The sequence below is a fragment of the Leuresthes tenuis genome, unplaced genomic scaffold, assembly GCF_036924035.1.
Source record: "Leuresthes tenuis unplaced genomic scaffold, fLeuTen1.0.hap1 SCAF_8, whole genome shotgun sequence".
In the NCBI taxonomy this organism is placed as follows: domain Eukaryota; kingdom Metazoa; phylum Chordata; class Actinopteri; order Atheriniformes; family Atherinopsidae; genus Leuresthes; species Leuresthes tenuis.
Window position 1 is genome coordinate 82,647 of NW_027325362.1, and position 13,924 is coordinate 96,570.

The 13,924-nt window shown below is 47.4% G+C and overlaps 1 protein-coding gene across 1 annotated transcript; it reads right to left on the minus strand.

The window, feature by feature from the left end:
* Positions 1-1,959: 1,959 nt before the first annotated feature.
* On the minus strand, positions 1,960-13,497 carry prph2b (peripherin 2b (retinal degeneration, slow)). The gene is made up of 3 exons (XM_072390314.1): positions 12,917-13,497; positions 6,401-6,647; positions 1,960-2,190 (listed from the first exon to the last, which is right to left on the minus strand). The coding sequence occupies exons 1-3, from the start codon at positions 13,495-13,497 to the stop codon at positions 1,987-1,989; spliced, it is 1,032 nt and encodes a 343-aa protein (XP_072246415.1). The 3' UTR covers positions 1,960-1,986.
* Between the last annotated feature and the right edge of the window lie 427 nt (positions 13,498-13,924).

A 13,924-nucleotide genomic window follows, 5' to 3' on the forward strand; every position in this document is an offset into this window, starting at 1 on the left:
AAAAGCAGAATGGGAGGCAGAGCCTTCAGTTATCAGGCCCCTAAAAGCAGAATGGGAGGCAGAGCCTTCAGTTATCAGGCCCCTAAAAGCAGAATGGGAGGCAGAGCCTTCAGTTATCAGGCCCCTAAAAGCAGAATGGGAGGCAGAGCCTTCAGTTATCAGGCCCCTCTCTGTGGAACCAGCTGCCAGTTTGGCTTCAGGAAGCAGACACCCTCTCTACCTTTAAGATCAGGCTGAAACTTTCCTTTCTGATAAAGCTTATAGTTAGGGATGGCTCAGGTGAGCCTGAAACATCCCATAGTTCTGCTGCTATAGGCCCAGCCTGCTGGGGGAGCTCCCATGATGCACCTCTCCTCCCTCCATGTACAGATGACATCATTGCTGTCATTAACTTGTGTTTCTCTCTCTCAGCAGGTGTCTCTGGCCTGGTGTTACGCTGCTTGTTGTCCCCTCTTTGCTGTCCTCATCCTTCATAATCCGTAGGTTGTCCTTCTAGGTATCACTGTGACTACAATACTACAGCGTAGGTCCTTTTTCTGTAGCACAAGTTTCTTGTGTTTACTTTGAATGATGAATGAATAATTTAAAAAGATGCTGTGAAGCATTTATGAAGTTTTCAAACTGATAAAAAAAACCAGACATTTAATATTTATTTATTACACTGAAAATTCTTGCAGTTCAAGAAGGTGAAAATTGAGAATTGATCCTGATGTCACTGTGCTGCTTGTTGTTGTTCTTCAGGTAAAGTTGCTGAGTTCAGGGTTTTCCTGACTCCACAGTGAAAGTTGGAGCGTTGCGTGATGTGTTTAAAGGATCAGAGAGAAAATCTACTTAGCTCCACTTTAATCTGTGGCGTTAGCTCTGAACTCTGGCCCTTCATCTGCTTCCCCCATGGTCACTTCCTCTCTTCTGCCTCAGGTCATCAGACCGTGGATGCCCAATATCAGCGGTGGCATTGTACTGATAACACAAAAGTACAAGAACAGACCACCAACCTCTGAAGAGACTGATCTGCAGTGACTCTGGTTTCCTGTCTGAACAGAGAAGTCCTGAATCTGCAGTAAAGAGTCCAACCCACCCCATCCGGACACCCAGGGTTTGTCTCTGCGTCATGGCAGCCATCCTGAGTCGCACCTGACATCAGCAAAGTTAATCTCTTCTTTCATCTCATTAACTCTGTTTATCTGTTCAGGGATGACCCACACACTAGAAAAAGATCCACTGAGCAGTTCCATGTGGTTCTGCTTGGCTCTTCTAATTGGAGGCTTGGTCTTTGCTTTGATGGACAGAGGACTTCCTGACAAATTGGGCCAGTAAACGACCGGCGGACCACCATACAGTCACCTGAGTTCTAGAGACTTCTTTTAAAGGCAGAGGCTCTTAAAGATGATTCAGAGAAGACAAGCAGACAGTTTGGTGTCCGTCATGATCTTTTTATAAGTGTTACTGTGCACATCAGAGCGACTACAAGCTCTGACCAACAACAACTGACAGCAAACAGCACAACAACGACAAAAACATACAAAGATCACCAGATGGAATTTAAAAGCTACACAGCATGAAAAACACACACTGTTACACTGCTCTTGGTCAGAACCAGTGCCACTTCCACACAGAACAAGACCAGTTTATTGGTGTGTTTATACCTGAGAGCACACCTGTAAATACACCCAAATGTACCTGAAAAGGATTCACCTGCAGATTTTTACTACACTAAAGATGTCGGTGTGCACACCTGTACATAGACATACAAATATGTCAGACATGTTGGACGATGGATGTCAGCTGATCAGATGAAGCCTCAGAAAGCTGTGAGGGTTGGGGGGGGCAGTTGATATTTTTTACAGCTGCAGATGTCTGTTCCTGAGGTTTGAAAATAAACTCAACAACATATTTACAAAATGGTGTGTGTGCATGAGCAGTGGTGTCTTGTTGTCCCTGGTTTCGGGGGGCGGGGGGCTCAGTTCTTTGCAGTGGGTGGAGCTTTCAGGACGTGGCTTCAGGTGCGTCCGCACCCTCCTCCACCTGGTTGGCCCTCCCCAGCATCTTCAGCTTGGCGATCATGTCAGCAAACGTCTCCTTCACGCCTTTCTCCAGCAGCCAGCCTTCGCTCTCACACTCTGGGTTTTCCGGGTCAGCCATCGTCTCCAGAGTCGTGCTCAGGTACTTCAGCCCCGCCACGTCGGCCGACTGTCACATGGAAAGAAACATCAGTTTACCAGCTGGTATCCCTTTCTTTAAAAATAAAGATGAGAAAATAAATGTTGAACAAACTTTGAACAGGTCGTAGCTCTTGTGCTACATGGTCTCAACAAAAACGATAAGCTAACAGTAAGCGTAACCAAGGAGTCGCTCTTCTGAAATGAACCCATCAACCTGAGTCATCAGAGAGGTGATATAGGACAGGACAGACTGAACGCCTTGGCTGATCTATTGATCCAGACTTCAGCTGAATGGTGATTATCCTGTTTACCTCACAGAAAAACGTATCCTGGACCATTGTACCCGTCTGTGTCTGTAAACACCAGATGTTTTACTGTGGGCACTTATTGTTGGATTGGGAGGTTTGGATGTAAAGCAGCTGGAGTTTTTACACTTAGAAGTTGTTCTGTAGGGCAGTCCTGTTGGTTCTGTCCCATCAGGCTGTTCCTGTGGATAATAATGTTGTGGTAAAAGGGAAAATAACATTGATGCTAAAGCTTCTAACTTGTGGTGTTTTAGTTGTTGAGATGTAATCAGTTTCAGCTTTCATGATGTGTATGTTAGCCCCCCCACTGGAGTTCACGCTCCGATAATGAAGGTGCTGCTGGTGGATCATGGTTTTCTGTATCCCTGTCAAAGTGGGTGCTTTGTTCAGACGAGGATCTCTGTGTCACATTTATTGAGAGCAGCGCTCATGTGAAGGAAACATAGATCTCATCTGGTACTGATCTCAGCACTGACAACAGATCTAGACAAAAAGAAGAAAAACTCCCAGGTGAGAGTTCTGGACTGGGATGAATTTCCACAGCCATGTTCAGAAAATGTGACATCATGGCTGAGATGAAAAATGACCCATCAGCCCACAGCGACTTCTTCAAACATTATCTTTCTTTCATTCCTAAGAAAAACTTCAGGTCCTGGTTCTGTCAGCTGGAGTTATCAAAGGTTTCAGGACCAAAGTGAAACCTGATGTGGAACCTCAGCACCAGCTGACCTGACCTGGAATCATGATTCACTCCTCATGCACAAATATGAACTAACACACAGGGGCGTGCATGTGGCTCCAACACAGAGCTCATGAAGAAGAAAACAGGTTCCTAAAAGTAGGTCAGGGCTGTGACTCTCTGCGCCTGAAACCCAATCAGAACATATGCAGGGCCGGGTCGGTGTCAGAGTGTGTCAGTTCAGGAAGTCGGTTTAAAGCTGTTCAGGTCAAACCTGTTGCTCTGACCCAGATAACAGATCCGTTTTGCCTCTCAGGAGGCCTTCCTCATCACGCTCTTCTCAGAATGCATCCTGCTGTTGCCGGCAGATTAACCCACCAGAATAGTTCCTGATCCTCGGTGAGCCTGACCACCGCTTGGCAGATTAAGGAGGAGGAGGAGGAGGAGGAGGAGGAGGAGGAAGGTCAGACACATTCCAGTGAATGTGAAACAGAAACAGGAAGTAAACCTTCAACATGGCAGGTGCACACACTGAGAAACGGAGGACCAGGAATTCTGGAGCTGTCCCATTCATAACGCAGGGCCAGGTTAACCTGTGTTTATGTTCAAATTCACCCAACAGGTACAAGCAGACCTGACATGAACGGAACAAAGTGTATGACTGTTCCTTTAAGTGGCTCATGCCGGATGCTGATTGGCTGAAGCAGGATCAGGTGTCTTTGTCTGTTCCTGCAGGTAGATCTGTTTCACATCCACACAGCAACATAAAATCTGCTAAAACATAATGATAAAACGGTCCAAACTGTAAAATGATTAAAGGTCTCTGGTTCCACAGATCAGGATAGATATAAAACCATCAGATCAACAATCTTTGATTAAAACCTAATTCCAAGCTAAATAAAACAGATTAATCTGCAGCAGGAACAAAGATGGAAGAAGAAGCTTCAATTTCCTGAACAAAGGATGGGAGCCATTATTTAAAATGGATTCAGCTGAACACTGCAGCTGTCTCTGGTGCAGGGACGCTGGTACAAGCTGTGGCTCACCAGTCAGATCACCAGTCAGACCACCAGTCAGACCACCAATCAGACCACCAGTCAGATCACCAATCAGACCACCAGTCAGACCACCAGTCAGACCACCAGTCAGACCACCAATCAGACCACCAGTCAGACCACCAATCAGACCACCAGTCAGATCACCAGTCAGACCACCAGTCAGATCACCAATCAGACCACCAGTCAGATCACCAGTCAGACCACCAGTCAGATCACCAATCAGATCACCAGTCAGACCACCAGTCAGATCACCAGTCAGATCACCAGTCAGACCACCAATCAGACCACCAATCAGACCACCAGTCAGACCACCAGTCAGACCACCAGTCAGACCACCAATCAGACCACCAGTCAGACCACCAGTCAGACCACCAATCAGACCACCAATCAGACCACCGGTCAGACCACCAGTCAGACCACCAATCAGACCACCAGTCAGACCACCAGTCAGACCACCAATCAGACCACCAGTCAGACCACCAGTCAGACCACCAGTCAGACCACCAATCAGATCACCGGTCAGATCACCGGTCAGACCACCGGTCAGACCACCGGTCAGATCACCAATCAGATCACCAGTCAGACCACCAGTCGGACCACCAATCAGACCACCAGTCAGACCACCAGTCAGACCACCAATCAGACCACCAGTCAGACCACCAATCAGACCACCAGTCAGACCACCAGTCAGACCACCAATCAGACCACCAATCAGATCACCGGTCAGACCACCAGTCGGACCACCAGTCAGACCACCAATCAGACCACCAGTCAGACCACCAGTCAGACCACCAATCAGATCACCAGTCAGACCAGCAGTCAGACCACCAATCAGACCACCAATCAGATCACCGGTCAGATCACCGGTCAGACCACCAATCAGACCACCAATCAGATCACCGGTCAGATCACCGGTCAGACCACCGGTCAGACCACCAATCAGACCACCGGTCAGACCACCAATCAGATCACCAGTCAGACCAGCAGTCAGACCACCAATCAGACCACCAATCAGATCACCGGTCAGATCACCGGTCAGACCACCGGTCAGACCACCAATCAGATCACCGGTCAGACCACCAATCAGACCACCAGTCAGACCACCAATCAGATCACCAATCAGATCACCAGTCAGACCACCAGTCGGACCACCAGTCAGACCACCAATCAGACCACCAGTCAGACCACCAGTCAGACCACCAATCAGACCACCAGTCAGACCACCAGTCAGACCACCAGTCAGACCACCAATCAGACCACCAATCAGATCACCGGTCAGACCACCAGTCGGACCACCAGTCAGACCACCAATCAGACCACCAGTCAGACCACCAGTCAGACCACCAATCAGACCACCAATCAGACCACCAGTCAGACCACCAGTCAGACCACCAATCAGACCACCAATCAGATCACCGGTCAGACCACCGGTCAGACCACCAATCAGATCACCAGTCAGACCAGCAGTCAGACCACCAATCAGACCACCAATCAGATCACCGGTCAGATCACCGGTCAGACCACCAATCAGACCACCAATCAGATCACCGGTCAGATCACCGGTCAGACCACCAATCAGACCACCAATCAGATCACCGGTCAGATCACCGGTCAGACCACCGGTCAGACCACCAATCAGACCACCGGTCAGACCACCAATCAGATCACCAGTCAGACCAGCAGTCAGACCACCAATCAGACCACCAATCAGATCACCGGTCAGACCACCAATCAGACCACCAATCAGATCACCAGTCAGATCACCGGTCAGATCACCGGTCAGACCACCAATCAGATCACCGGTCAGATCACCGGTCAGACCACCGGTCAGACCACCGGTCAGACCACCAGTCAGACCACCAGTCAGACCACCAGTCAGACCACCGGTCAGACCACCAATCAGATCACCAGTCAGACCAGCAGTCAGACCACCAATCAGACCACCAATCAGACCACCAATCAGACCACCAATCAGATCACCGGTCAGACCACCAATCAGACCACCAATCAGATCACCGGTCAGATCACCGGTCAGACCACCAATCAGACCACCAATCAGATCACCGGTCAGATCACCGGTCAGACCACCGGTCAGACCACCGGTCAGACCACCAGTCAGACCACCAGTCAGACCACCGGTCAGACCACCAATCAGATCACCGGAGCCTTTAACAGTCCAGTTTAAGGAGTTCTTACCTCGAGGACGATGGTGAAGATGATGAGTGCTCCGATGCTGTTCATGATGCTGCTGTAGTAGGAGAAGACGGCCTCACGGCAACCCCGGTTCCAGATGTTGAGCTGCTCGATACGATGGTCGTAGTCATAGTGGGCGGAGTTATTGGTCAGGTGGTGCTGGATGCAGGGCCGCGGGGACCCGGGATTACAGCAGCTGAACGGAACACTGTCCATCAGGTATTTCCCCTCCACATTACTGAGCACCCGACTGCAGGACAAAGACATTCTGAGGTCAGACACTCTGATAGGCTCCAGGGGCCCCTCTGGACCCTCTGGACCCACAAAATCTTCAGGCCCCTCTGTTAATAGACCACAAACAGACTCAAAGTCTTCTACAGAGAAACCAGATCACTGAACAGCAGAACACCTGAACAGCAGAACACCTGAACATCAGAACACCTGAACATCAGAACACCTGAACACCTGAACATCAGAACACCTGAACATCAGAACAGCAGAACACCTGAACATCAGAACACCTGAATATCAGAACACCTGAACACCTGAACACCTGAACACCTGAACATCAGAACACCTGAATATCAGAACACCTGAACATCAGAACACCTGAACACCTGAACACCTGAACATCAGAACAGCAGAACACCTGAACATCAGAACACCTGAATATCAGACCACCTGAACATCAGAACATCAGAACATCAGAACATCAGAACACCTGAACACCTGAACATCAGAACATCAGAACACCTGAACATCAGAACACCTGAACATCAGAACACCTGAATATCAGAACAGCAGAACACCTGAACATCAGAACACCTGAACACCTGAACATCAGAACACCTGAATATCAGAACACCTGAACATCAGAACATCAGAACATCAGAACACCTGAACACCTGAACACCTGAACACCTGAACACCTGAACATCAGAACACCTGAACATCAGAACATCAGAACATCAGAACATCAGAACACCTGAACACCTGAACATCAGAACATCAGAACACCTGAACACCTGAACATCAGAACACCTGAACAGCAGAACACCTGAACACCTGAACATCAGAACACCTGAACAGCAGAACACCTGAACATCAGAACACCTGAACATCAGAACATCAGAACACCTGAACATCAGAACACCTGAACATCAGAACATCAGAACACCTGAACATCAGAACAGCAGAACACCTGAACACCTGAACACCTGAACATCAGAACACCTGAACATCAGAACATCAGAACACCTGAACACCTGAACACCTGAACACCTGAACATCAGAACATCAGAACACCTGAACACCTGAACATCAGAACATCAGAACACCTGAACACCTGAACATCAGAACACCTGAACAGCAGAACACCTGAACATCAGAACATCAGAACACCTGAACACCTGAACACCTGAACATCAGAACACCTGAACACCTGAACACCTGAACATCAGAACATCAGAACACCTGAACACCTGAACATCAGAACACCTGAACACCTGAACATCAGAACACCTGAACACCTGAACATCAGAACATCAGAACACCTGAACACCTGAACATCAGAACACCTGAACAGCAGAACACCTGAACACCTGAACAGCAGAACACCTGAACACCTGAACATCAGAACACCTGAACATCAGAACACCTGAACAGCAGAACATCAGAACATCAGAACACCTGAACATCAGAACACCTGAACATCAGAACATCAGAACACCTGAACATCAGAACACCTGAACATCAGAACACCTGAACACCTGAACACCTGAACATCAGAACACCTGAACATCAGAACACCTGAACATCAGAACATCAGAACACCTGAACATCAGAACAGCAGAACACCTGAACACCTGAACACCTGAACATCAGAACACCTGAACATCAGAACATCAGAACACCTGAACACCTGAACACCTGAACACCTGAACATCAGAACATCAGAACACCTGAACACCTGAACATCAGAACATCAGAACACCTGAACACCTGAACATCAGAACACCTGAACAGCAGAACACCTGAACATCAGAACATCAGAACACCTGAACACCTGAACACCTGAACATCAGAACACCTGAACACCTGAACACCTGAACATCAGAACATCAGAACACCTGAACACCTGAACATCAGAACACCTGAACACCTGAACATCAGAACACCTGAACACCTGAACATCAGAACATCAGAACACCTGAACACCTGAACATCAGAACACCTGAACAGCAGAACACCTGAACACCTGAACAGCAGAACACCTGAACACCTGAACATCAGAACACCTGAACATCAGAACACCTGAACAGCAGAACATCAGAACATCAGAACACCTGAACATCAGAACACCTGAACATCAGAACATCAGAACACCTGAACATCAGAACACCTGAACATCAGAACACCTGAACATCAGAACACCTGAACAGCAGAACACCTGAACATCAGAACACCTGAACATCAGAACACCTGAACAGCAGAACACCTGAACACCTGAACATCAGAACACCTGAACACCTGAACATCAGAACACCTGAACACCTGAACATCAGAACATCAGAACACCTGAACACCTGAACATCAGAACACCTGAACAGCAGAACACCTGAACACCTGAACAGCAGAACACCTGAACACCTGAACATCAGAACACCTGAACACCTGAACAGAAGAACACCTGAACATCAGAACACCTGAACACCTGAACACCTGAACATCAGAACACCTGAACACCTGAACATCAGAACACCTGAACACCTGAACATCAGAACACCTGAACAGCAGAACATCAGAACATCAGAACACCTGAACATCAGAACACCTGAACACCTGAACATCAGAACACCTGAACACCTGAACAGCAGAACACCTGAAAATCAGAACATCAGAACATCAGAACACCTGAACATCAGAACACCTGAAAATCAGAACACCTGAACACCTGAACATCAGAACATCAGAACACCTGAACACCTGAACATCAGAACATCAGAACACCTGAACATCAGAACACCTGAACAGCAGAACATCAGAACATCAGAACACCTGAACATCAGAACACCTGAACAGCAGAACATCAGAACATCAGAACACCTGAACATCAGAACACCTGAACATCAGAACACCTGAACACCTGAACATCAGAACACCTGAACATCAGAACATCAGAACACCTGAACATCAGAACATCAGAACACCTGAACATCAGAACACCTGAACATCAGAACACCTGAACACCTGAACATCAGAACACCTGAACAGCAGAACACCTGAACATCAGAACACCTGAACATCAGAACATCAGAACACCTGAACATCAGAACATCAGAACATCAGAACACCTGAACACCTGAAAATCAGAACACCTGAACAGCAGAACATCAGAACACCTGAACATCAGAACACCTGAACATCAGAACACCTGAACACCTGAACATCAGAACACCTGAACAGCAGAACACCTGAACATCAGAACACCTGAACATCAGAACATCAGAACACCTGAACATCAGAACATCAGAACATCAGAACACCTGAACACCTGAACATCAGAACACCTGAACAGCAGAACACCTGAACACCTGAACATCAGAACACCTGAACATCAGAACATCAGAACACCTGAACATCAGAACACCTGAACACCTGAACACCTGAACATCAGAACATCAGAACACCAGAACACCTGAACACCTGAACATCAGAACACCTGAACACCTGAACATCTGAACATCTGAACACCTGAACAGCAGAACATCAGAACACCTGAACACCTGAACATCAGAACACCAGAACACCTGAACACCTGAACACCTGAACATCAGAACACCTGAACATCTGAACATCTGAACATCAGAACACCTGAACAGCAGAACATCAGAACACCTGAACACCTGAACAGCAGAACATCAGAACACCTGAACATCAGAACACCTGAACACCTGAACACCTGAACATCAGAACACCTGAACACCTGAACATCAGAACACCTGAACATCAGAACACCTGAACACCTGAACATCAGAACACCTGAACACCTGAACATCAGAACACCTGAACATCAGAACATCAGAACACCTGAACATCAGAACATCAGAACATCAGAACACCTGAACATCAGAACACCTGAACACCTGAACATCAGAACATCAGAACACCTGAACATCAGAACACCTGAACACCTGAACACCTGAACATCAGAACACCTGAACACCTGAACATCAGAACACCTGAACATCAGAACACCTGAACATCAGAACATCAGAACACCTGAACATCAGAACACCTGAACATCAGAACATCAGAACACCTGAACATCAGAACACCTGAACACCTGAACATCAGAACATCAGAACACCTGAACATCAGAACATCAGAACATCAGAACACCTGAACATCAGAACATCAGAACACCTGAACATCAGAACACCTGAACACCTGAACATCAGAACATCAGAACACCTGAACACCTGAACACCTGAACATCAGAACATCAGAACACCTGAACATCAGAACATCAGAACACCTGAACATCAGAACATCAGAACACCTGAACACCTGAACATCAGAACATCAGAACACCTGAACATCAGAACACCTGAACACCTGAACATCAGAACACCTGAACACCTGAACACCTGAACATCAGAACATCAGAACATCAGAACACCTGAACATCAGAACACCTGAACACCTGAACATCAGAACACCTGAACACCTGAACATCAGAACACCTGAACATCAGAACATCAGAACACCTGAACATCAGAACACCTGAACACCTGAACATCAGAACATCAGAACACCTGAACACCTGAACATCAGAACATCAGAACACCTGAACATCAGAACATCAGAACATCAGAACACCTGAACATCAGAACATCAGAACACCTGAACATCAGAACACCTGAACACCTGAACATCAGAACATCAGAACACCTGAACACCTGAACATCAGAACACCTGAACATCAGAACATCAGAACACCTGAACACCTGAACACCTGAACATCAGAACATCAGAACACCTGAACATCAGAACATCAGAACACCTGAACACCTGAACACCTGAACATCAGAACATCAGAACACCTGAACACCTGAACACCTGAACATCAGAACATCAGAACACCTGAACATCAGAACATCAGAACACCTGAACACCTGAACACCTGAACATCAGAACATCAGAACACCTGAACATCAGAACACCTGAACACCTGAACATCAGAACACCTGAACATCAGAACATCAGAACACCTGAACACCTGAACATCAGAACATCAGAACACCTGAACACCTGAACATCAGAACACCTGAACATCAGAACATCAGAACACCTGAACACCTGAACACCTGAACATCAGAACACCTGAACATCAGAACATCAGAACACCTGAACACCTGAACATCAGAACATCAGAACACCTGAACACCTGAACATCAGAACACCTGAACATCAGAACATCAGAACACCTGAACACCAGAACATCAGAACACCTGAACATCAGAACATCAGAACACCTGAACACCTGAACATCAGAACACCTGAACACCTGGGGGGGTTGTGTATGGAGGGGTCCCTCCAGTGGAAGATCAAAATGTCACACTACATGGCAGCACATCCAACAGGTCAATGGGTTGTTACCAGGTGAGTTTTATTTGAAAAAAGTCCTTAAATGCGTCTGAAAACTGAGGTGAACTGAGGTCAGGTGCTGTCCATGTGTTATACACAGATTTTAATAAACCAAACCGCTTCACTGGCTGGTTACTGTTGACTTTGGAGGAAAGCAGGAGATTGAACCCTGAAAGACATCTTTTAATCAGCTGATCCCTCTTCATCAGAAGTTCACATGGCGCCCCCTTCAGGCTGCAAAGTTAATTTCCTGGGAAATAATGTGCTTAAGAGAAGAGAAACCCGCTGTCAGAGAGTCAATTAACCAGCAACAGAACATGGAACGTTATTGGTCAGATTTTACATCTGCTTGTATGTGTGACATCATAGTTTTGTAGAAATGTATCTTATTGGTTATTCAGCATCAACTCTGCCTGCTCAGCTTTAGTCTGACCTCATCATGTTTGTGGATGAAAGATCCAGCGAGCTGAACATATCAGCCAGATCCTCTTAGAGAGGAGAAGCTGGGACATGGAGCTCCTGCTGGTAACTTTTACCTCTTTAATTCCTAATTGATCCTCTGAGCCTCTGACCAAAGTGACTCTGAGCTCTGGAGGTTTCAGCTGAGAAGCTGCAGAGTTAAATCCCGCCTCTCTCAGACCTCAGAGAGATTAAATGAAAGGAGGACTTGAGAAGTTTTCAGTCTAATGAAGACTTTCGATCAATGAGACAAATTAAGATCTAGCAGAATCATCTTTGATGACAGGCCTCTCTCTGCTCAACTTTGTAATTAAAATTTTAAAAAACTCAGTTTGGGGACATGAGGGATATGTAGGTCTGATCTATCAATACCTCTGAGGGCCGGCCAATAAGAGCCGAGGCTGTACTCACTCTTTGACGATGTCGTTGCTCATGTCCAGGTAGCGGTTGCTGATCCACTGAACCTCGAACCAATCCCTGAAGTTGTTGTTGCCGCAGCAGCGGAACTCGATCTGCGTCATGTCCAGAGTCCTCTTCATGAAGCAGCGTCCTGGCGTGTCTGTGTCCTTGTAGAACTTGATGGCGTTCTTCAGGCCCTCGGCCAGCGTCAGGTACACAGAAAACTGCATGAGGAAGCAGAGCAGCACCAGCAGCAGCAGCAGCATGTTGAAGCCGCAGCACAGCAGCATGTAGGGCTTCAGGGCCGGCTTCAGCTTGGCGAACTTCAGCGGGTCCAGAGAGTCGTGACACATTTTCCCTCCAAAAGCGTTGATCCCACAGGCCAACACGCCCACCAAGATCAGCAGGTTGGGCACCAAATGGCTCTCGTTGTTGTCCATGATCTCACTCCTCTTACGCAGCTCAATCTTGAAGAAGATGCCGAGGCTGAATATGGCGATTCCCACGATGACGGAGAGCCAGTAAAGCATCCACAGACCCTGAGCCAACTTCACCCGCTTCTGCAGGTTGAACTTCACCGGCATGAATGGCATTGTGTCGTCTCAGGACGCTGCCACTGAAACCAACAGTCATTCACGGATCAGAACCAGTCTCCTGTATGAGCACCGTGAAAAGCTGACTTTCAGAGTTCTGATTCGACCCAGAAACAGGCCACAGCTCCTGGTTTCAAACCCATGACGCGCAGCAGCAGGTCCATCTTGCTGGAAAGGCTCAGATAACCTGTTTGACCAGCTTGGTGTGTGAGACCTTCCTACAGGTGCACGGAGGTGTAAATGTGAGGAGCTGCGACACGTCATCCTGCAGCTTTGATCCCTTTAGCAGCAGATTATCTGCTGCCTAATCCCGCTGTTTACTGATAATTGGTTTGGAGTTAAGCAGCAGCTTCCTCCTCGGAGTGGTCACACACTCTCTGCATCTTACCTCTGCTCAGGTGAGCCTCGGACTGATGCTCCCATCTGT